Source organism: Boleophthalmus pectinirostris, unplaced genomic scaffold (assembly GCF_026225935.1).
Source record: "Boleophthalmus pectinirostris isolate CB_2022bp ecotype Guang Dong unplaced genomic scaffold, ASM2622593v1 HiC_scaffold_19, whole genome shotgun sequence".
Taxonomy (NCBI): domain Eukaryota; kingdom Metazoa; phylum Chordata; class Actinopteri; order Gobiiformes; family Gobiidae; genus Boleophthalmus; species Boleophthalmus pectinirostris.
In genome coordinates, this window is record NW_026571140.1 from 29,872,236 (window position 1) to 29,897,741 (window position 25,506).

Below are 25,506 nucleotides of genomic sequence, written 5' to 3' on the forward strand. Positions count from 1 at the left end.
TACTCTATGTTCTTAAAGGGCCATTTTCTGATCTATAATGTTGTTTTCTCATCACAAAAACACACCCAGAGTTGTGGTTTGTTTCACTGACACATGTTTAACACATAAACTCTGCATATTTAGGCTGAGTCCTTCTCTCAAACTGAAAACACTCTGTTCCACCTTGTGATGTCATGTGATAACACAGGAAGTGCTCCACTTTTTCAAATTCCATACACACTGTAAAAAAAACAATATCTAGTTAAAATAAAATGAAATATATTAAGAACATTTGACTTTATTTGAGGAGATTTAACTTGACAAGTAGAATCATCTGCCAAAGGAATAAGTGTGTTTTTGCATCATTTGATTTGGTTTGTTAAGGGCAAAAAGTTGTTGTTTTTCTTATTTGAAGTGAAGCAAGTTGTGTTTTCATTTTTTAAGTACAAAAATTCTTGTTCCACTGGCAGATAATTTTACTTGTCAAGTGAAATTACTCAAATTATGATCAAACTTTCTGAATTCAAGTCATCTTAACTTGGCTAGATTTTATTTTTTGCGGTGCACCTTAACTAGAATTATTTGGGTGAATTTATCCATCAAATTGCCAATTTCTACTAAACAAAAAGTAGGTGTTAACTTACAAACTACCTCTTAATGACATCACAAGGTGGAACAGAACATTTTGAGCTTTCAAGATATACACAGACAGGATTACTCAAACAAATGTAAATGAAACACAACACAGCTGTTTGGAAGGTTTCACAGTATGGCATTATCTTACTACATTTTTCTATTGCTAAAGATTGTTACTGTTGGCGGGGTTGCCTCTCCACAGATCTGGCCTCTAACTTGGGTTGGTGAAGTTACCTGCTTGTCTCCATGGAGTTAGATAAGTTTAATGTCTTATTATGGAACACTCTAGCCAATAACATTTCCCATGAAGATATGCAGATTTTACAGTTTAAAGTTACATGTTACACCTTTAAGAGTGTATAGTAGCCTTCTTTCTCTTCTTTCAACAGCTCAAAGAAAATGTGACAGCTGAAAAACCAACTTAACTCTCAAAATGTACCATCAGACCAAGGGTAAGGCAACAGCTTTCACATATTTTCTAAATGTTTTTAAACATAAAATATAGCACCCATCACATAAGCATCTGGGACACTCAAGATTCTTTGTCCATGTATTTGAAATAATGCGTAGTTTTGCCAGTTAATTAAATGTATATCTCATTGCTCATTACTGTGTCCACATGAGACCATAAACCAGACTGCTGCTGTCTGTAGTTAGAGGTAATATTGTAATTATCGACCTCCCTGTTTTCCCTAGATCTGTCAAACGATACTCAAACACATGCATATTGCTGTGGTTATTTATACTCTGGAAGGAATTGCAGGACAAATACAGATGTTTAGTGTTAAAGTACTAAATACAACTACATAGAACAGAACAAAAAGGTCTTATATTATGCAAAATGTACTCTTGTGAGCTTTTAGCCAAGTTAAATGTTGTTATCTCCGCAAAAACACACCTGTACTTATGTTTTCTTTCTTCACACACATTTGAGTAATCCTGTATTATTACTCTGTCTACACCTCCAAAGCTCAAAATGCTCTGTTCCACCATGTGATGTCATGAAGTTGCACTATATATGCCTTTTGCAGTTTTGCACTATTTACGTTTATTATTTATTAGGGGTGTACCAATATCCAAGTCTCACGATACGATGTCGTCACGGTTTGAATCTCACGGTACGATATTTATTATGATATCGTGGGAAAGATCATGATATGGTGGGGAGGCTCATGATTAGCGATGTAACAATATTCAATTCTCTCGGTACGATATTTTCATGATATACATCTCACAGTACGATATTTATTGTGATATTTTGTGAAGACTACCAAAACTGTTAATATGTTACTTTTTCCTCTTAAAATGCTTTGACAAGACTTAATCCAGAGAACCAAGACTTAAAAGTGCTTAGAACTGTTATTTGTTCTTGTAGTCTACACTGAAATGGAGCAAAGGATCATGGTCGATGCAGTTCCCCCTGTCTTTTTTTAGCTGTTGCTGCACCATAACTCTTCATTTAAGCAAAGAGACTTGTAATTTGATATATTGTGATGGTCCACGATATTATTGTGAGAACTTTGACGATACAATATCGCGATATTTCGGTTATTGTTACATCCCTAATATTTATTATTTATTTATACGCATGGGAGTGAGAAACACAATTTCGATTCTTTATATATATTTTTCGTATGAAGAATTGACAATAAACTTTTTTGAACTTTGAACATTGAACTTTACAAGGCGACAGCTACCTTTTGTTCAGTAGAGATCAGCAATTCTGAAATCATCCAAATGATTCTACTGAAGGTGTAGAGTGTCTTCTATTTGAGAGAAGGAATCAGAAAAAAAATATGCAGGATTTGTGTGTTAAACATGTGTGAATGAAACAACACAACTCCAGGCATGTTTGTGATGAGGAATGTTAATAAAACATAGAACAGAAAAAAGCGTAATATGGGCCCTTTAAAAATAATTCACTTATTTAAACAATGGCTCCTAGTTTTTTCAGAAAAGCATAAAGTTCCATGTGAAAATAGTTTCTAATCTACACGTACTGAAGTAAACACATGCTTGTTATTGCTTAGCTAAACAAAAAACGCAGTTATGTTGAGGACCAAACTAAACAGTGTCCAAAAGTCCAACTCAAAATATCAAATTCATAACTTCTAACTACTTTACTTCAGCCACAACATCAAAGACCTCAATACAACCAGTGTTATTTTTCCCATTTCAAATACTGTCAGGTATTTTCAAGGCTTTTTCAGAATCCCTGTCTGCATGCTTAAAATAGGTGATCACTGAGCAAGTTTTCATATCAGATTTAGAAGGTCACCAATTTCCATTTGTGCGAATATAGTTTTGAAAATCTTATCAGCTAATGCTTCTCATAATGTATAGCTTCAGGGTTATCACTATTGTACAGAGCCCTGGTGGAATAAACAAATAATACTGTTAGTGAGTCACATAAATGTTTAAAATACAATGTTATAGGACTATAACATAAATATAATGTTGTTCCAGACGAAGTTTATGCGTACGCCCTGTCCAAGACCCTGAGTAAAGTGAGAGCTCCGGCTACAGTGGGGCTGTATTCAACATGTCAGGACCGTATCAGCCTTGTGCTCAAACAGATGGAAGGTAAGAAGTTTGTAAACACAGGTCTATATGGTAATACAGGCCTTTATTCGGTTCTTTTCAACAAACTTTTACACGGTCACGGTCATGTTGTACTCAAAGACTGCACTCCTCTCTAAAGGAACAACTAAGCTCAAGAACTCTTCAAAATAATGCAGAATCTAAACTCTTTTCGGTCTTTCGTAAACTATAAAAAATAAGTGCATTAAGCAAAGAGAAACTGATAGATGAAAGTGCAAAGAGTGTATGACCAATTTTCATGATTCTCTATTTTTGACTAAATTTGGCGGGGTAATATCTATTGTAAATAAAAATTCTAGTTTTACATCAATCAAGAAACAATTTGTGAAGAAAAGTTGAAAAATATATTGAAAATCACAGGAAGTAGCAAGTTCTAAACATACTGATGCTATCACACTAGGGAGAATTCTGTCCAAAGTTTAGCACAATTTTCATGTTAAGAACGATTTTTTTCTTATATCTGTATTTGTCAGATAATTTTTAATTTTACATTAGAGGAGATCTGGAGGTAACAATGGAAATCCCTAGTGTGATGTCATAATTTCTAACCAAGCTTTAAGGCTAAAAAAATGTCTAAAATGGGACAGTGAGTATGAATATTTTTGCAAAAATCTTAAATATAACTGTGTTTTAGTCAAATTTGTGGTGAAACCTGTCATGGGCTAGCCTGATTCTGAATTCTAATGCTGGTCTGACCTCGCAGCATTAGAATTTGTTAGCTCGATGGTAGGCGGGTCCTTTTTTATTTAGCCAGTCGCGGCTATTTGGTCGTGACGTAATGTGCTGCTAAAGGGGTATATTAAGCTTTTCCCAAATCCCTTAAGAAAAGGGCAATAACGTCTTCCCCCTTGATAAAATTCACCAAACATTCCCTTTGTTCCAGCTTTAAATCCTCGATCTCGGGAATCTTTGCCAACACAGAATGTATGGCTTCGTGTACATCCATCTCGACCACTTTGTTTACTGTTGTGCTGTACCATAAAAAGGAACCCAGACAGGAGCTTGAGTTTCACATTATGGCTTCACAGCTCTTCGCTGATTGACCGGTGCGTGGTCTACAACCTCTGGGATTCTTGGAAACTGTCTAGTGTATTCCGATTCCTGACCTAGTCGCTGGAGAGAAATTAAATTGAGCGGAGGCATTAGGTAGCGCCAGCCTGGTTAGTCATGGGCACTTCAAGTTTTTTGTTTTTTTTTTAACCCGCCAGAACCCATACCCCCATTTAAGGCCCTACATTTCATAAATTCAGTCTCAGATTTTAGTCCTGACAAAGTATTACATGCGCTGTGAATCAAATTTAGGATCGATTCTGTAAATAAAGAGTAAGTAAATAGTTTAATGAGTGGGAGATTGTTTTTCCAAATACATCCATGGCGACAGCATGTGACCAGATGTCCCTATTTACCCGGGACAGTCCCAGTTTTGAGTTTTGTGTCCCCTGTCCCAGCAGATTTATACAAAACCAGTGATTTGTCCCAGTTTTAGACAAGAAATGTCCAAGCTGTCCCTATTTTTGACCAATTTGATACCCGCTAACAGCAGAGAGGGGAATATATTTTCATTTGTTTAAAAACATGCTCGAAAATTACCAATGTACTCAACTGCGCTCTCTCAAGTTTCTCTGGTTATATAATGATTCACAACAAGGTATGAGAATGAGTCATAACAATTTTCCTTAATTATGCACTCGTTTCTACAAATAGGCAAGGTTTACATAAGGCCAAAAAGAAAATCTGCCAATATGCGTAAAGAATCTTATAAGGCAAAAATGAAAGATGATCAAATCTGTTGCCTAATATTCAATTCAAAAGATACAATGTGTGGTTGGTTTGAGCTGGAAGAGGCAGAAAGAGAAGCTCATCGTATGTTCGAAAGTATTGTCCTTTCTGTAATGAATTTAGAAATAATTTATTTGCAGTAATGTTCCCCCAAAGTCCTGATACATTCTGGAGTAAAGACAAGAGAGGGAAGAAATGGTCGCTTAATTCTAATGTTTATTCATTGGCTTCATTTATTCATGTAAAGCTTGGAAGAGGCAGCAGACTTGTTTGTAAATGAGTTCATTTGCGGTGGTGGAATGTAATGAAGTAAAAGTAGTAAAGGACTGTGCTTAAGTTTACATTTTAAGTATCTGCACTTTAATGAAGTACATTTTAAATTGGATACTTTTTACATTAAGTTCAATACATTTTTGAACAGGACTGAAAATTATTTATGTTTTAAATTATTATTATTATTGCATGAGACCTGCTGAAAAGGCTGAGGGGTTTACTTTTAACATGTTGATAATTTGAGCAAACAAAATTATACAATAAAATAAAAACAGCTAGGAAAAAAAAGAATCCAGTTGTTTCTGTTAAATGAAAATTCAGTGTAAATCTGCAGGCCTATTAAAAAACTGTTATTATATTCAAATAATATAACTCAAACTTTTTTCTTTTTTTACTTTTTACTCATTAAGTAAACTTTTAAACAGCTGCTTTAATACTTTTACCTAACTTTTTTTATGTGATACTTTAACTTCAGTATTCTTTTGCTTATGTACCTCTACTTTTACTTAAGTATCAAAACTGACCTACTTCTTCCATCATTGTTCATTTGTATTTGTAAACAAATATGTATTTATCTTTATCTGGAAACTGGCCAACTGAACTTTTGTCTAGAGCTGAGCAGAGGATATAAGACACAATAATACAAATGACTTCAATTCAATACAATGAGAATAAGCTTACTTTCTGACTTGTCCAGACACTTTTTCTTACCTTGTTTCCTCTCCTGCAGCGCACCTGAGCTCAGAGGCGCAGCTCGTGGAGCAGGAGCGCGCAGACGCACCCGCGCCTCGCTCCACGCGGCCCTCCCTCTGCGCGTGCGTGTCGCTCATGTGGAAACTGCTCTTCTACAAACCCATCTGGACCCAACACAACCAGAACCACCGCAACGTCAGGTTTGTCCACGTGCACTTCAGCGCCTGGCACTTTGCGGGCAGCGACCTCTTGTGGGCGGGAATGGCGCTGCGGCTCTTCTACGCCATGCAGGTGCACTTCGGGAAACTACAGCTCGTGTTGCACCGAGTGGCTCAGTACGATGAAGAGGATGAAGTCAAGAAAAGGGTTAGTTGATGATTCTTCCATTATGTAAAATGACCTAGTCCCAGAACATATTAAAAAAAAGAGATAAAATAAAAAACTGAAAATGTTATAGAAATATAGCCTTTAAATGTCTAGTAGTGTCATATTATGAATTGGTAATTTCAGATAGATTCTTTATTATCCCGAAGGAAATTCGTAAATTTTGTAGTGTACAAAGCAGGAGAATTAGAATTACCGTGATTGTGATGTCCCCGACCCTATACTCCAAAAAAGGATCAATAATGTTTCTCTGATGTTGGTTATACAAACCTAACATGATAGATAGGTCGAGGTAGGATCTATAGCAAAGGAGAAATTCAGTTCTGTCAACTGGACAAAAGTTTTTGATTGAATATGTTTTCTCCCTTCAGACAGATATAAGGCAGTGTCCATCTGACCAGAACTGAAGAAGCAGCTTGGATGAACTGTGAAACATACTCAATCAAAAAACCTTTGGACAGTCGACAGAATTTAATTTCTCCTTTGCTAACATTATATTCACCAATTTGGCAAATTCTGCATTGCAATAAATCCAAAAACAATGGTGAATAAAAAATATTTAAATATTTTGAGCTCGGCTGCTTTTAGTATGGTCAAACAAACCAGAACCAGCCACTGCGTTTTTGATTTGACTCATTATTGCTGAGCCAAACAAGCAGGCAGGAGTTAGTTTTGCCCATCAGCAAATCTAACCAAAAATATCAGCTTCAACAAAGTCTAGACTTGGCATAAACTCAGCTTTTTTTTCATTTATTTGTTTTGTTTCTCACAGCTACTTTACTTTCTTCTTTAGCCACAACATCAAAACCTCGATCAGTGTCTCATTATTTTTCCTGTTTCAAAGTGAGACTTGGGACTGTATATTTAGTGCAGAAAACATAGTAATTTATTCAACAAAAATAATGACCGTGACACAAACTAGAATACAAACTTTTTCCTTTGATAAACAGCTTTCTCACACAAAGGAAACATATCAATATTACTGTTTTATGGTTTGTTGGTAAGGAACAAAGTCTAACTCCATACTGACCTGGGAGTTTAATCATTAATTATTATTAAGCCACATTGTACTTCCTATACTCTTATTAAATGGCATTCTCAGTCCAGTGCAAATCACTACTGTGTCTTTGGGCAAGACACTTCACCTACTTTAGCTGTCATATAAATGTGGCGAGTGACTGATTAATGGTTTTTGGAGGGGCCATTGGTGCAGATCGGCCGCCTCTCTTCCAGGACAGAAAGAATCAGGACTTCAGCAAGTTGAAGTTTGTAGGGTCAAAAATTAAGTGAAATATTTATGTAAAAAAAAAGATTTACGTTTTACATTTAAGTGCCCATGTTGTACCATTTTCTGATCCGTGATATAAGGTTGTTTCCTCATCAAAAACAGCTCTTCTCTCAAACAGAAAAGACGCTGTTCCACCTTGTGATGTCATGTGGTAATACCGGAAGTGCTTTGCTTGTTTTTAAACTCCATACACCTTCACTAGAATCATTTGGATAATTTCAGACCTGGACTTGCCCATCTCTAGTGAGCAAAAGCAAAAAAGCTGATGTTAACTTAAAAATTACTGCTTCATGACATCACAAGGTGGAACAGATCATTTTAAGCTTTGGAGATGTATAAAAGAATAATAAAAAAAGGGTTACTCAAACTCAAATGAATGAAACGAAACACAACTCCAGGTATGTTTTTGAGGAGGTAACAACATTCTAACATGACATAAATCTCACAAGAGTCAATTTTGCATAATATAGGACCTTTAAAAGCTTTAATAAGACAAAACTTTGCAGGTGAATATGGAAAAACTTACATGTTAAAACTTCTTTTGTAGTTTCCTTGCATAAATGTTAAAAATGTAAGAAAAAAGTTTAAGTTCAAAGTTTAAGTAGATGAAATTATAAAACATCATGCAAATTGTTTCCATATGAAAGCTTAAAAGACCAAACAAAACATGAGTTACGCCTGAAGTGTCTCCTTAGGAAGCACTTAAACAGGTTTTATGAAGATATTAAAACCATTTTCTTGTATTTCAGGAGATAGAAGACTCTACAAATGACTGGAGAGCTAAAAAATGCTGCTGCTGTCCTCTTTGGCTGTGTTCCCTTTTCATTCTGATCATCCCATTGGGCTTCCTCATCTTCTATCTGACATTAGGCTCACGTGACCCAAACCCCAGCGAGATGGTCAACAACGGCACCACAAGCCAAGTTAACATGATTGAGGGCCTAGTCATCGCTTCTTTTGGGGTCCCTGCTGCAACTGCTTTAAGATTTGTCCTTTCAACCATCAAAAACCTCATATTTTCCCAAGATCATAACATCAAACGTGGCATGGACAACGAAAAAGTTAGCTCCAAACTTGGCTTCATGAACGAGGTGCGCAAAGAGATCTGGTTTTTGACCCGTTTCGTGCAGTTCATGGAAGTTTTTGAGAGACGTCGGATTCGGATAGTGCTGCAAATAACCAACGTAGATCGCTGCCCGCCGATGAAAATAGTTGCGGTTTTGGACGCTATAAATATATTGTTATCAGATGAAGAAAGTCCATTTATTCCAATCCTAGCTGTCAATCCTGAAATTCTAGTTGAGAAAGTGAATTTCTCAGATTATTGTTTCATCAAAGAGGACCAAGCGCATGCCCTTTTGAATCGAATTGTAACTCTACCGTTCACTATCCCACCAATGTGTGCGTACTCAAAACGTACTTTATTCTACAACCTTGCTTGCAGTGGGAATATCAGCGATAAAAACAACCATATTAAGAATAAATCCTCAGGGAATATTCCTTTAGTGGAAGTCTCAATGGACAACGAAAAGCACCCTCTGATCACTTCAAGATCTAGTTTTGAAGTTAACGAAGAGGAAGTTGAGACGATGGTCGAAAGTATTGCGAAAAATACTGATTCAAATTTGAAGAAGTACATTTTAGATGACGCCATGTCCATGCGGAGGGTGATCAACTCTTTTCGAATGGTTGTAATCATCATGAAAGCGTTACAAAAAGACATATCGTCGACAGAAAATATTGCAGCTTGGGTGGTTGTCGCAAACCACTGGCCGTGCCGCCTAAGTTGGATTATACAGTGTGTGGAGGACGCCAAGCAAAGAGCAGAAATTGAGTGCACGAGTATCAACAAATTGAAAACACTTTGGCAGGTTTTTGAAGAGTCTAAAGCAGAATTACATGTTATGAGAGAAGAGATTGAAGAGTTTCTGGAACAAGACAGAGATCCAGAAATGTTCGAAATGTTTCTCAAAGAGGATTTCCAGTTCACCATAAAAGATTTGGAGATTTTGGAGGAAGCAACAGTGAACTTGGACCATTCGATTAAAAAGGAAATGGCGAGAATCAGAGGCACTTCAACGCTGAGGGATACGAGATGGAAGAGGAGTCTGGCCCCGCTGCCGATCACAACGATTATTAACATGAAAACTGCAGATGTGTGTGCAGAGGTAAGGGGCAAGCACTTTTGTAATCTCAAATCACAACAAATGATCACACTGTGGAGGTTTTGTAAAAAAAAAAAAAAAAAACACACATTTCAATCATTTTCAGGTAGTTTTACCCAACTTTGCTAATGGACTGTCCACCAGTGTTCCACAGAATGAAATTCAACTTATCTCTTATCTTATCTTAACTTAAAATTTTTGCAAGAAAAGAAATTTAAATAGACAAGCCAAATGCCACACAGTGAAACATTTCAGGCAATGCAATAACATTTCCCTAGAGACAAACAAGACTAGGGTTATTTATACTATATACAGGGTTCCCACTCTTTTTCACTGACAGACTTTCAAAACATTTCCATGACTTTTTCATGCCCTAAAGTGAATTTTCCATGACTTCTACATGTGTATAATTGAGCATACTTTTAGGGCTAAATATAAAAATGTTAACCCTTTCCACTCACCTTATGGTGTAGTTTGTTAATATTCAAAATACTGTCAGTGCATTTATTGTCATTTCTTTTAAACAAAAGGTGCACATGTTTGGAAATAATCATAATAGCTGAATTATAACTTAACAGAACGCTGTAGTTGCATGACATACTAAAATTCCATGCCTGTTCCAAAACATTCTTTGAATTTACATTAATTCTATAACATTTCTAGGCCTGGAAAATGACATTTCCAATTTCCATGACTTTTCCAGGATTTCCATGACCTTGGGAACCCTGTATATAATTTAGAAAAATGTTTTGCATATAAAATTAGTTGCGGCTACATTTTTAGCTCTGATGATTATGTTATATGCTTACATTTAAATGGTAATTGAAGTAGATTTATTTAAATGCTACTATTTAAATACATTTTTCATAATGTGATTCTTTTTCTTAATGATAGGAAACACCATGTGTTTTCATTTTTTTCCCTTTTAATTCCTCCCTTATTCTATTTGTGAGCAGTGTTTAAATGCACCCTTTCTCCTCCAGATGGAGCGGATGGACTTCCCCTCTCAGTACACTGACATTGTAAAAGCCAACGACCTGAACGGGCCTGCGCTGGTGTTTGGAGACAGAAAAGACCTGAAAGAGCTCCTGGGCATGACATTTGGAGAATGGGCCAAGTTTAAGATACGATTTTTGATTTTTAAGACAAATAAACCAAATCAGAACAAGAAAACTGAGCCTCCACCACAGCGACTTTATCTTCACAGACAACATCAAGCAAATGAATGAAGCATGTTAAACTGAGGCATGTAAAAATCTAATTAGTATGTACACTGTTTGGTTTGACATTTGTTTGTTTGTGTGTAAAAATGTGTTGTTGTGAAGTTTACTAATAAAAATCTTAATCATTTTACATTATGGTGACATAGTATTAGTTCAAATCAGAAAGCATCAAGTCTCAAGTATATTTTAAGTGGTTTAAGAGGTTTTCCAGTTGGATAGTCCAAAGTATAAATACCCAGATAACTGAGACCAAAATTAGTATTTAATACTTTTTCTAATTATTTTTGGCAAATAATAACACATCTGCATCTTGTGATTTTGTTGATTTTTTTCAAGTAAAAAATGACATTTATATGAAGTATTTATATTTAAATAATTATATGACGTATTTACATTTGCCACCAAATTTGCTGCCAAATTTTCATCATCTGACAAGCTCGAGATCAAATAGTGACATTCAGCACACGTGCAGAGTACTGTAGTGCAGTTAAGGACAGTGTTACAGTGTTAAAGTACGAAAAGTTGACAGAGAGAAGAGTTACAGAAGCCGGGAGGGCTCATAACAAATGCGAACTCCACAACAAATAGAAACGCGACAAAACAACAAAAAGCCACAACAAACCAAAAAATACCACAACATACCAAAAAAAGCTAAAACGGGAGTGACCGCGGGACTCTAATTTAATGCAAACGCCGCAACAAATACAAATGCCACAACACAAATGCAAATGTCACAACACAGCAAAAAGCCACAGAAAACCAAAAAAAGCCACAATGGAAGTGACCGCGGGACTCTATTTTCCAACAGATCAAGCAAAGCATTAAAGGATCAAGCGGGAAGTGAATGGGAAAAGTTGAAGAAGAACAAGATTATGAAAAGTAAAGGAACAGAGAAGTGAACGAAGTTGGAAACGTAAGTAAAAGTAATTTATTGTTTTGCTTGTCTGTTGGAAAATAGAGTCCCGCGGTCAATTCCATTGTGGCTTTTTTTGGTGTGTTGTGCCGTTTGCATTTTTTTTTTTTTTTTGCATTTGTATTTGTTGCTGCGGAGTGTAAGGACCGTGCAGTTTGTCTGATATGTAAAGAAAATGTGGCGGTTTTCAAAGGATATAATCTGCATCATCAGGGTCATACAATTCTGTTATACAGCCGACCCGACCCCGGCCCCCATCACAGTCAGGAGTGATAATGTGGCCCCAAGAGAAAAAAGTTTGGTGACCTCTGTTTTACATTATGAAGTATTAGTTTAAATCAAGTCTGTTGTTGGATGATATGAGAGCTCAGCTGCTGATGATACCTCTTTGCTAAAGATCCTTCCAGTATTACTAAAGGATTATACCGGAACCAAACCAGTATCACAGCTAGATACTGGAACTTTGAACTAATACTGACGCTGAAAACATAGAAACATTTTTCGAAGAACTGTCTTTCAAAACAATTATCAGACCACATGGAAATATTAAATAAACTACTTTTATGTTGTATTAAAACTCATCTAGTGTCTGAAAAGAGTTTATTCTGATAGAATAATTGAAAATCTGTGTGTCATAATATATACTGAAACTTCAGGGTTAACGCCATTGTACTGAACCCTGGCGGAATAAACAAATAAACTGTTAGTGAGTTATACAAAAGTTTTAAAGGAAATACAAATCTTTTATACAGCGATATATAGGACTAATATGTTGTTCAAGATGAAGTTTATGCGTACGCCCTGTCCATGACCCTGAGTAAAGTGAGAGCTCCGGCTACAGTGGGGCTGTATTCAACACGTCAGGACCGTATCAGCCTTGCACTCAAACAGATGGAAGGTAAGAAGTTTATAAACATAGGTCTATATGGCAATATAAGACCTTTATTCTCTTCTTTTCAACAAATGTTTATGTGGTCTTGGTCATGTTGTACTCGATGAATGCACTCCTCTAAAGGAACAACTAAGATCAAGAACTCTTATAAAAACTTTTCAAAATAATACAGAATCTAAACTCTTTTGGTCTTTTGTAAAATCTTGGGTAAAATAAATAATGCATTAAACAAAGGAAAGCTGATAAAGTGATTTTTACATTCAACATAAAGTAATGCGATAAAAACAATAGCTATACATGTGCATAGTGCAAAGGCTTAAAGGTGCACTGCGTAACTTTCTTGAAGAGGAGATATTACCGCTTTTGCCTTAATTATTCCACAGTATCAAAATAAACTTGGTTATAAAATGGAGGCAGATTAATGTTCAGATCTATGGAGAAGCAACCCTGTACAAGCATTCATGTTTTTAAGCAAGTTTTTTTTTTTATTTATATAGAGCTTTTCACAGACATTTGTCACAAAGACGCTTTACAGAGTATTATTTCATTTCATTTGTAAGGTATTTTTGAGCTATAAAACACCTGTAATTGAACAAATGCAAGGGAGATATGTTTAATGCCCTAATGTGGAATATTAGGCAAAGAAATAACATCTCCATGGCAACAAGTAGCAGACCCTCCACCTTAGAAGTTGCATAGTGCACCTTTTTAATCCTCCAGAACCCATAGTCCTATTTAAGGAACTACATTTCATAAATTCATTCATATCTTCAGGTCATGACAAAGTAGTCCCATTACACTTGGATACATGTGGATAAAATTAAGGAGTGATTCTAGAAATAAAGAGTGGACTGTACTGAGTGAGAGTGAGTTTCTCCTACTTTTATGTTATATTAAAACTAGGGATGTAACAATACCCAACTCTCTTGGTACGATATTATCACGATAAGCATCTCATGGTACGATCTATATTTTGGATTGTAGATGGGACACTTTTTTGTTTTTAAAATACCTTGACAAGATTTTGGTGTGAATTATTTCTGTCATAATCAATATTATATATATTATATATTATTATTCAATATTATCAATATTGAATTCAAGTAAAAAACATATTTCATCATGTTGTCTGCACTGAAATGAATCATGGTATATGTAGTTTCCGATGTTTATAAGCTGTTGCTACTGTAAAACTATGCATTTAAGCAAAGGAACTTAATTCGATATATTGTGACGCCCCACAATATTATTGTGAGACTTCTGACGATACAGTATCACAATATTTTGGTTATTGTTACATCCCTAATTAAAGCTCATCTATTGTCTGAAAAGAGTGTTTTCATTTGCATTGTGTTTGAAATTACAGACCACAGGATTTGCTACTTACAAAATGTGTATAATTTTAAAAAATCCACTTACCAAAATGTGTTAAATTTGTCTAAAATATATATAAAAGAGCATCTTTGAAATTTCTCATGCACATTTATCAAAGCTAAAATAACTTAAAGGTTAATCAAACAAAACAAACTGCTTAAGTTAATATAGCTGCTTTTATTGAGTAAAGCTTTTGATTACATTATTCTTGTTAAACGTTGCTTTTTTGCATATGTCTTTGCATCCACCATCATAGACAACAAATTAGAGAAATGTATCTATAGGTACCATCATATAAATGCATATAGACAGATTGTATATATAACTTAATATCTCTGTACCATGCCCCCAAGCTACATGCTGACTCATTACAGCGTAACTTCAAAGACTTCTATGTGAAATATTCTGCTCATCTGAATAACTTTGAACTCTGCCCCACGGAAGTGGAATAAAAGACTAAAAATAAAGGCAAATGAGCCTCATGTAACTACCGTATGATATCAATATACTTTCACACACACACACAAAGGCTTAGACAAAGTACAGTACATACAGGACAATATCTTCACAGACCAGACACGTTTTCATATAATAAAAAAGGGAAATGCTAACTTTGCCATTCATTAGTAGGTATTGTATGATTGACAGCTTAATACAATAAGGCCATTTTAGTTAAAGGTGCAGCTCAGTAAACTGCATTATTGTAGTAAATTTATTTTAGAAGTTTGTTTTAAATTCATGAGACAAAATTTAAGAAAATAAAAACCCTTTGAAATGAATGCAAGCCAATTCAAAATTCTCTTTTAGCTATTTTGAAAGATGTACACTGACCACACCAGAGCTGCTGTTTACATGTTCACAATACATAAAAAATTCATTAGGATACACCACCTGCTTGTCCCGTGAGTGCTTTGGCAAGAATGTTTCATAGTATGGCATTAAACTTATCTTTTTTGATTGAGACAAGCCAGTGACACCGCCACATCACAAGTTCGATTTGTAAAGAGGCAACGCCACTCACAGTAAAAATGTGTCTTTTTTTTTTTTTTTAATATTCAATAAAGTGTATAAAAATGTTATTAAGAAAATGCAAGATAGATTAGTTTAATGCCTTAATGTGGAGAATTATTGACAAAAACACTTCAGGTGGTAGAAACCTTAAAAGAAAATCTATGTAGTGCCACTTTAACTTGAGGAAAAATTTTCATTTACTACAAGCCAAGCTAAGTTGACAGTTGATAATGTTCTACTTAGTAAGAAGGCTATAGCTTAAAAAAATCTTTAATGTTTAAGAATTACAACTATACTGTAACTTAATGCGATGCATCTGCATGAAATAGTCAAGGCACAAGGGAACAGACACTAAATGATAATAAAAATCTTGAAGGAGAGAGTAAAATTTAGGAATGCATGTAAAAAGCAAATTCATACAAAAATGAAATGTTTGGTTATCTACTGGGTTTACATAGTGTATCTTTGCAGTTTTAAGGCAACGTAGCATTAAAATCAAATGTAAAGGACAGATATAAGGCAGCCAGGACTGTGAGCATTTTTCACTTGCGTCCTAAAGACTCAGCCAGTTTCTTGAGTCTCTTCTTCAGCTCCAGAGGAAACTTCTCATAACATTTTTTACAAACTGGCTTCATGTCAAACTCAACAAATTTGTTCCTGAAAAGAAGCAAAAATATCACGTGACCACTAATTTTGGTAAAAACAGTTGGCGGTCAATTATACAGGGCACACAGCTTTGTATACAATAAATAGATTTGATATTAAATAGGATTAGGTTAGGAATGTTAGTAGTGAGTATAAAGATACAATACAATCTTTTCAGGATATTAAAGTGACTGAGGTGTAAGCATTATATATAAAAAATATGTTTTAAATAATACTGTCAGCACAAATTAATACATTTTAATATAGTGCTAAAATAAACATGCTTTAAATAATAGCGTTTGCATGTCAGTTGTTATTGAAAAGTTATATTTCACAAATTAACTACATTTTGAATATATAATTTTACATTTGTTTGGTTTAATTCACGTGTAAAATTTTAAAATTGAACCTGAATTTTCATTAAAAGGAAAAAAAAAAATCTGTATGTGCATTTCACTTTGAACTGAACCAACATTTGTACATAAATAATTCAAAATAAATAACTGATACTGTAATGAATTGACCTCACTGTGTACATTCATTGGATTACACTGGATTACATCTGAAACATGCCTAAGTGTTGAAGTGTTGAAGTGTTGAAGTGGACTGGACTGTCTAAAAGATGGAGTTTTTTTTCTTGCGTTCTTTGGCCTCGCGCTCACGACGGGCCAAACGGCGCTTAAGCTCCTCAGGCAGACGCTCATAACAGTGCTTACAGACCGGCCTCAGGTCAACCTCTACAAACTTATCTCTGACAAACAGCAGACGCAGCAAAGGAGGCGGAGAGAGAGAAGAGGATAGAGGGATAGAGAAGCAAATAGAATGAGGGAGAGAGAGAAGGGGAGAGAGGGAGAAGGAGAAAGGAAAGGGATAGAGGCAAAGAGAGAAAGGAGGAGAGAGTGGGAGAGGAGAGAGATACAGACACAGAGGGAGAAGAGAGGAGAGACAGGAGTAGATAAAAAGGAGAGAATCAAACAGAAAGGCCGTAGAGAGGCAAAGAGAAAGAATGGAGAAAGACAGAAGAGGAAGAAAAGAGGAAAGGGAGGGGAAAAGAAAAGGGAGGGGAGGAGAGAGAGTACAAGACACAGGTGAAGTGTTAGGACTGGACAAGTGTTAGAGACAACAGAAAAACAGTAGAGGTGGGTAGTAAATGTACTTCTTAAATAACACTATACCTGCATCAGCTTTTATGAATACTTTTTACTTTTACTCAAACAATGTAACATTTCTGGTGGAAGGATCACCATTGAAATATTGCTGCTTTTAAAATTTTCAACAGTATTGCATTAAATTCATGTGTAACCATGAAGACTTGCAGGGGATGCCACCAGGCCAAATTACAGGATAGATATAAACATATATGAATACTACAATGTTTCAAAATAGCGTTAAATTGTGTGCCTATTTAATCTTTTGTGCTTTATGTAAATAAATTAATTTCAATTATTGTTTTTAACAGTTCTGCATATTAGCTCCATTTGATTACCTCAAACCAAAAGTAAATTAAATTTGACATTAAAACTAATTTTGTTTTGTAATTATTTTTCAGTTAACTTTTAATGATTTCTTTTCACTTCTACATGAGTAATATTACATAGAAGTAATAATTAAATGTTAGCCCTACTCACCTCTGAAACAGCAGCGGTTAAACAGTGATTAGAAGTAAAGCACAAAATGCATAAAATCACACGTAACTTACTTGAGAGTGAGTTTGGTGTTGCAAGTGGAGCAGGAGAAACAGCTGACGCACCAGGCTTTGTTCAGGGCAGAAACCACTGAAAATAACAATAAAAAATATATATATTATTAGCTTAAGGCCACCACACACCACAGGATTTTTGAGTCTTAAGCCATTTTCAGATGTGTGGCCAAAACCGCACACCATCAGAAATCTTATTTTAACTCTTGATTTTAAATCTTCGATCGCAAAGCCTGCAGTGGGATATGGCTGCGGACCACAAGCTACAAACCTAGAGCCAAGGAGGCTGTTACCTTCTAGGCTACTATTTACTGTGCTAAATCCAATATCAAATATTTAGAATGTTCTTTTGAGGATCTAAGCTTGAAAAAAGCACTGATGGCTCATTCCAACCTGTTTGAAATGCACAGATTTCAACTAGTCACTGTAAGTCTTCTTGCTTCGTCTGCATTTAAATAAGCGGCCCTAGATGAAAAAAGCTTGGACACTCCTGGAATAAATGATATTGTATTGTTCTTACCGTCGCCCTCAATCACACGGTTGCAGTGATAGCAAACATCTCCAAAAAGCTGAAAGAAAAAAAATAGTGAGTGCAACATAAAAGAGGATAAAATTGGCTCATAATGTATGAAGACTAAGTTGTTTTTCAAAAAAAAGTACAATTTAAAAGTTTATTTTAAGAAATAAAAATCTCACCTGGTTGTAGTGGGTCTCGCAGTAAGCAAGTCCTTTCCGTTCATAATGACGATGACCGAGGAAGGGCTTCTCACATTTAGCACACACAAAATGCTAAAATGAAGATAAAGAAATTATGTGTTACAACTTTGATTTATGTACACTTTATTGTCCCTGTGGGAATAGTTGTCCTCTGCATTTGACCTATCATACCTTGTCAGGATCAGCACCCATCTCCAGATTTTGTGCTAGGCTTGTTCAGGTTTGTCTTAGCAGTGGATTTTACCACAAGAAGCTCTAGCATATTTTAGTCCATACACCTGACTTTTTCTAATGCTTCAATTAGTCTTCAGTTTTTTGCCACTAGTGCATAGTCATTTTGAATCATGCATCAAAGGGCTTCATTTTGATGTAGAAGTAGATGTGTTTTTAGCGCCCTCTAAAGGTTATTTGCATAGAAAATTTCATGAACCAACACCTAAATAACACATACACAACCAGTCAAAAATTTGAACAATAAAGAAAAAAAAACATTGACAGGGTGTGTCCAAACTTTTGACTGGTAGTGTATTGTATTGTATTGTATTTATGGGCCCAGCCAAACCCACATGCTTTGACGGAGGTTTCTCATGCTCTATTGTCCAGTTCCAGTCCCTTCTGGATTCGAACAGAGATAGAAGAGACTGGCTGGTGAGGCAAGTATTCTATTGCAACTTATACTAAAGCCCAAAGCCTTATCAGTCACTAAAGCCATTACGGTTTTGACACTGTAATTTTTCCACATTCCGCTAATATTGAACTCTGACATTGTTCCAGTTAAAGCTGCAGTGTTTCCTCACCTCGACGTGCCACTGCTTGCCCATGGCATTGACGACACGCCCCTCGATGGGCCGTCTGCACGCTCCACAGATCGGGACGCCCATTTTGTCGTGACAGGGCAGACAGTAGAGCTCTCCCTTCAGCTCGCGCGCATCTGCTGTCAGCTCTTTACTGTGGGCAGAGACAATGATATTCCCACTCAAAGAGAAGAGGTTTCTTATATAATGTAATGTATTCAAGAGGTTTTTTTTTTTTTACTTGCAGCATGGGACTTTTTAAGGGCCCATGTTAATCTATTTTGTGATCTGTGTAATAATGTTTGCTCATCAAAACAGACCTGGAGTTGTGTTTTGTTTCATTCACATGTTTAACCTACAAATCCTGCATATTTAGAGTTCTGAGGTCTGTTTTTAAACTCCATAAACCTTCACTAGAATCATTTTGGTGACTTCAGACGTAGAATTGCCAATCTTTACTGAACAAAAGGTAAAAGGCATTTAACAGAGACAGACTAAAGGGTCACTCAAACATGTGAATGAAACAAACTCCAGGCATGTTCTTGATGAGGTAACAGAATTATAACACAGCTTAAAGCTCACAAGAGTCAATTTCGTTTAATATAGGACCTTTAAACTTGGTAACACACCTAAAAAGTGCTCTGTAATTTCACTGGTGGAGAGTTCACTGCCTGCTTGCCTGCTTGGAGATAATATAGTACTGCCTTCAGTGTTCCACGGTATGATATCCAGTTTATCATTGAATTACTGGAAAACAAGTATTCTTACAATGAGCTGCTTTTCTCTAGATCAGTAAGTTTAAAGTTATGCTCTGGAACATTGGTCTTTTAGTCTCAAGACCTCTTTTAGTAACGAGAATTGCATTACAGCTTAAAGATATTATATCATGCAAAATTGATTCTTGTGATATTTAAGGTATGTTAGTTCTTACCTTACCTTACCTGGAGTTGTGTTTTGTTTCAATCACACATGTTTGAATAACCCTTTATTATTAGTCTGTCTAGATTCCCAAAACCTCTGTTCCACCTTGTGATGTCATGAAGTGGTAGTTTTCAAGTTAACAGCTACCTTTTACTTTTAGTTCAGTAGAGATCGGCAATTCCAGGGCTGAAATCATCCAAATTGTTCTAATGAAGGTGAATGGAGTTTAAAAATAAAAACAGTGGAGCACAAGGTGGAGTGCTTTCTGTTTGAGAGAAGAACTCTAAATCTGCAGGATTTGTGTGTTAAATCTGTGAAACTAAACCCAACTTCAAGTATGTTTTTGATGAGGAAACAACATAATAACACAAATAAGAGAACAGTGTAATATGGGCCCTATAAATCTAATTCTAATATTGAACACAAACCCTTTATAACATTACTAAAAAACTGCTCTGGTAGTAAGAGTGGTGGCAGAGTTGAAGATTACAGAAATGTAGTAGACAGAACAGTGGATTCTACTGACCCACAGTTGCTGCAGTTGAAATGGTCAGGGTGATAGGGGTCGTTCTTGAAAATCAGCGGCTGCTCCTCAATGATGGCGTGACACTTCTGACAGATGTATTTGCCCAAACCTCGAGCCTTTTCGCGGTTATGGCACGGGCGACACAGATGCCTAGGGAAGAAAAAAAAAAAAAAGAAAACTCAATAAAACGTCAAAGCGTCAAAATTCTAGTTACAACTATGAAATATCCTGTCCAAGCTGCTCAGAAACCAGTATGGTGTGTGGTATTGCTGAGTGAGTTGCCAGGTTGACAGGCCTAAGTAGGAGTATTAAGACAGTAATGGGACGGGCTACAGACCTGCCGGCGTTCTTGACAAAGCCCACGTCGGCGAGGACAGCCTGGCAAATGTCGCAGCAGAAGCAGTCGGGATGCCAGCTGTTGTTCATGGCCTTTATGACGCGCCCAATGATGAACTCCCCTGAGCACGAAGAGAGGGAGCCGTCAATGTCAGGAGACGGAAGAGTCCATTTATATGAATACAGGAGTGGGACTTGGCACTATTGCAGATATACAGTGTATATACTTGGAATACTTTTTTTTTAACTTATTTTACATAGAGTTAGGAGAGGTTTTGCAGTTGTTTTGAGGATTTTTAATTAGAAAACCCACTAATAGAAAAGTGTTATGTGCTGCTGGTGTACTTTTGTTTACTTACACCTTCATCTGTTTTGTTAACCTTTTGGTACTCAAGTTTTTGTAAGTTTCTTGATCAATATTGTTCCTGAATATTTTTGTAGTTTATTTGCGTGGCTTTTTGACATGCGCCCTGCTCCACCCAGCCTCACTCACCTTGTACGCCCCAGCCAACATGGTGGAGGTCGTGGTCATCTCTGTACTTTTTTTTTTTTTTTCTTAGCCTTTAGCCCTCTGCCTCTTCTTTGGATTCAGGTTTGTGTTTTTATTTTGTCTTAAGTTAGTGGTGTTGGCACCGACTCCTAAGGCCCTGTGCGGGGTTGGCCCGGTATCGCACCTTTTTGTTCTGTTTGGTCGAGTCATCAGGTCCACCTTTTTGTTGATTACATGTCGTTATTTAAAAACCCTCCTGTGCCTGAAAATAACTCCTTAAAAAGAATAAAAATCAAGAAAAACCAAGAAGAAACCAGCTAAAATAAAATAAATTAAAAGTGAACCCTTGGCTACTGTGTTCTTTTTAATATGTTCTGTCCTTTGGGTCGTAACAAATAGACGCAGCAATAAATGCGCAAAGGGGCTATAATAAAAATATTTGAATATGTAGCAAAAAGGGTGATAAACAATAAAAGAAAACAAACAGAAATTCGCAATGTCATCTTCTAAACAAGGGTAGATGACTGCATTTTATGTTTAATCTCACAGTCAATTTACTTTTGTGCAATAACTGAGTACAAGCCAGTGCATTTACAGGCATGTTTTAACAGATTTTTGATGAACTAATGTCTGACTATCATCATTGGGATTATAACACAAGATGTAATATTCTTTTTATTGTCAATAATATTGTCTCTAACAGAACCTAAACCCACAGAACACAAAGAGGCAACAATGAAATCCATTCATCATATTTCCATGTTCTCTGTGGGATGCAGCTATTTAACCCAAGAACAAGAAAATCTTTGTTCTACATTTTTGTCATTACTAAGCCTTTATTGGTGTGGCACCACACCAATAAACACCACAGTTTCTGAATCCAGATAATTAGTATTATACGTTACATTTTGATCTTACAATATGCAATTAGTAGAGTCCCATGCCAGATTTGGGATCAGTGTGTGAAAACCTTGACTAAACAGTTAAAACAATTAGGCAGACAGTCTGTTGACACTTACCACACTGGTGGCAGCATGGAGCGAAGAGCATCTGGAAATCATGCTCACAGTATTTCCTTCCTTCAAACTGTAAAGAGACAGAAATGGTTAGATAGATAGACTAAAATTCAGTGTTTCCCATTTATACAGGAGACTAGGGTGGCCCCCCATAATCCCCCATAGTCTAAAAACAACCTGGACTAAACAATGGCATAACAAAATTAGACTTTGCTGCTTATTGTATTTCATAAACTGATAACACTGGTCCACAGTGACTCATTAAATATAGGCAGAAAGTGACATTTATACTCCACACATGTAATGAGATTAAATAATTCAAATAAAAATCAGTTGTGCCGCCATAGTCTTAATAAAATCTATTGGAAACACTTAATATTTTACTATTGTAGTGCATTTTACGGGTTGTTTTCTGATTGTTACTCATTCAGGTTTAGAAAGGGGGAAAACTATAATTCTTGTATCCACACCACAACTTTACCATGAAATCTGCCTTGCTTCATATGTCAGCAACTCACTATATGGATTAAGACTGCAGATTTACCTCATAAAAGAGTCCCTCGGGAAACTGCTGGAAACACTGGGCGCAGACGAAGCACTGCTCGTGGTACAGCTCTCCATTACTGTTGACGATCTTCTCCGTCGCTGCAAAACCGCTCTTACACCGCTCACAGTTTGCAGAGGCAAGGGCATTGGAAATACTGCCAAGGATCAAAACACACATCATTTCAGAAACAAAAGCGTCTTATTAGCTTGAGACGGTCAAAATTTGCTACAAATGAGAAGTTAATATATACAATTATACTTTGCAATATATTGTTTTTCTACGTTTGGCCATGTAAAATATATTTTACAATGTTGACAGAGAGCAAAAAAATCTGCAAAAAATGTCTTTGTTTGGTAATAACATGATTTTCAATAAAAAATTTTAGATTTACATCAGTATGTCCAAATCCTATGCATTTTGCAATTATTTTGATGACATTTCACTTTTGAAGTATCAGCCCTTTAGTATAACTCCTGCATTTCAATCATTTTTCCACTTGACTTTACCTACTTTGCCATAAACAAGGCAATCAAGAAATAAATACGGGGACGCTAGGGGAAGCATTAGATAAATCATTATGTGGCATAGCAAATCAAATACTCTGATTATTTGAATAACAACATTTTACTTCAGTTGTATTACCTATTATATTATCTCTTAATATAGGTCTTTGTGTATTATTGCATTGTCCCTGATACATAAACTAATAAACTAAACTATTTGAAGTAACCTTTCTGCCTGCTTTGACTTGACTACAGTGAAAATGGGGCCTAAGGGCACAGTTAAAATCAAAACACATCTAGTGTTAGTCACTGTAGTATTATCAGTTCCTGTTAGAGCAGCAGCTGCACAGTGGAGGAGGGAATAAGTGAATCACACAGGGGAACTCAATTATTCACAAGAGAGCCACCCCCAAATTTAGGAAGGAGACATGAACTTGTACTGCATAACAAATGTAAATGAAAGTTATCAAATTTCCAAAACAAAAAATATTACTATTACTATTTTGGTCACCATACTGAATTTAAAAAAACATTATTCAACTTCTGCAGATATAAACTATTTTCTCGTGAGTTATCAAATTTCAAAAACAACCAAAAAACAAAAAAAAAATTACACATCTATTTTAAATGCCAGTGTTTTACAATATTTTCAAAAACATAGCAACTTCTACACAAAAGAGGAATACAGTAAACGGTCACAATACTGTACAGAGAAGTTACTTTGCCATAAACTATTTTCTCGTGAGCTATCAAAAAAAAAAAAAAAGCTAAATTACACACCTATTTGAAATGCCATACAATATTATCGAAAACATAACATAACATAACTTCTACACAAAAGGGAATAAATTAACTGATCAAGACAACAAAACAAGGTATATAGAAAGCCAAGAACATAATAATGACTACTTTTACTGTACAATATAACAAATGTTAATGGGAGTTGTGCAATTTCAAAAACAAAAAGACAAAAATAAAAACATTACAAACCTATGTTAAGTGCCATACATTTTTTAAAAAGCTTCTACTATTTTGTACTTCTACATATTTTCTTCAACTTCTACACAAAAGAGGAATAAATTAATTAACTGAACAAAACAAAGTACAAAGAAAGCCAGGAACATAATAATAATAATTACTTTTACTCTACAGAGGAGGTATTTTGTCATGAACTATTTCCTCTCAAAAATCACTCCTGAACCTCAAACAAATCATTCACCACCATCAAAAACTATCATTAAAACTAAACTATCAAATAAACATCCAGATAACGCAATACTATGGAAAATCGTTGACTGACAGACTGGAAAAAACGCGAAACAGATTAGAAATGATTAAAATGTGAAGTATGTGATGTGGTATGATTAGCTTGTTAGCATCAAAGCTAACTAGCTGACTAGATGGCAGAGCTTTCGTGCGCTTTTTAGTCCAAATACTCACCTGCCCGGCATGCCTGCTACCCCCAACATGGCCGGCAAGTTCCGTAGATTTAGTAACAAAAATAAAACAGATTAATTTCTACTTTTGTGGGCAATATTAGGTAAACTTTACGGGGGACACCCAAGGGAGACGGGTCCGGTCTACTCCCGCAGCGCAGGGCGGAGGTTGCCAGATCAGAGAAATGCCATCCTCAAATCGGACACTTTTTCCTCTTTTGGCAGATCAAGCGTGTCCATGTGTAATGCCGCCACCTGCTGCTTGAAGAAATGTACTTTTTGTGGTTCATTTTGACTTTTTTCTGTTCTTGAAAGTGAGGCGTGCGAGCCAGTAGTTTCAAAAGGAAAAACAGACTAACACAATGGTAAGTTAAACACATTTAAAGCAGGATTTATTTTAAAGACGATCCGTAGGTGCACAATTTTAGGGTGGCTAGTCGTCCCTGTTTACCCGGGACAGTCCCAGTTTTGAGCCCTGTGTCCCCTATCTTACCAGATTTATCCAAAACCAATGATTTGTCCCAGTTTTATACAAGAAATGTACCTATTTTGGACCAATTTGATCCCTGCCAACATTAAAGAAAGGCATACGTTGTCATTTATATAGGTAAAATTCAGAAAACCTGCTTAACAATGACTAAAACACGAAGAAAATGTGACTGTAC

General features: G+C 35.9%; 2 protein-coding genes across 3 annotated transcripts; one reads left to right on the top strand and one right to left on the bottom strand.

Annotated features, from left to right (window-relative positions):
* The first annotated feature begins 996 nt into the window (after positions 1–996).
* On the top strand, positions 997–11,027 carry nkpd1 (NTPase, KAP family P-loop domain containing 1). Its single transcript, XM_055154328.1, has 5 exons — positions 997–1,067; positions 3,082–3,198; positions 5,999–6,327; positions 8,383–9,801; positions 10,782–11,027. The coding sequence occupies exons 1-5, from the start codon at positions 1,049–1,051 to the stop codon at positions 11,025–11,027; spliced, it is 2,130 nt and encodes a 709-aa protein (XP_055010303.1). The 5' UTR covers positions 997–1,048.
* Positions 11,028–14,357: 3,330 nt separating this feature from the next.
* Positions 14,358–25,031, bottom strand: lims1 (LIM and senescent cell antigen-like domains 1). Of its 2 annotated transcripts, none has more exons than XM_020938775.2 (10): positions 24,846–25,028; positions 22,900–23,056; positions 22,359–22,425; positions 20,851–20,971; positions 20,514–20,663; positions 19,070–19,220; positions 18,252–18,344; positions 18,076–18,124; positions 17,556–17,631; positions 14,358–15,868 (listed from the first exon to the last, which is right to left on the bottom strand). In XM_020938775.2, exons 1-10 carry the CDS (start codon positions 24,872–24,874, stop codon positions 15,754–15,756), a joined length of 1,008 nt encoding a protein of 335 aa, XP_020794434.2. In that variant the 5' UTR covers positions 24,875–25,028; the 3' UTR covers positions 14,358–15,753. The 2 variants fall into 2 exon arrangements, with proteins under 2 accessions (XP_020794434.2, XP_055010648.1); XM_055154673.1 differs by lacking the exon at positions 14,358–15,868 and adding an exon at positions 16,251–16,607 and having other exon boundaries at positions 24,846–25,031.
* Between the last annotated feature and the right edge of the window lie 475 nt (positions 25,032–25,506).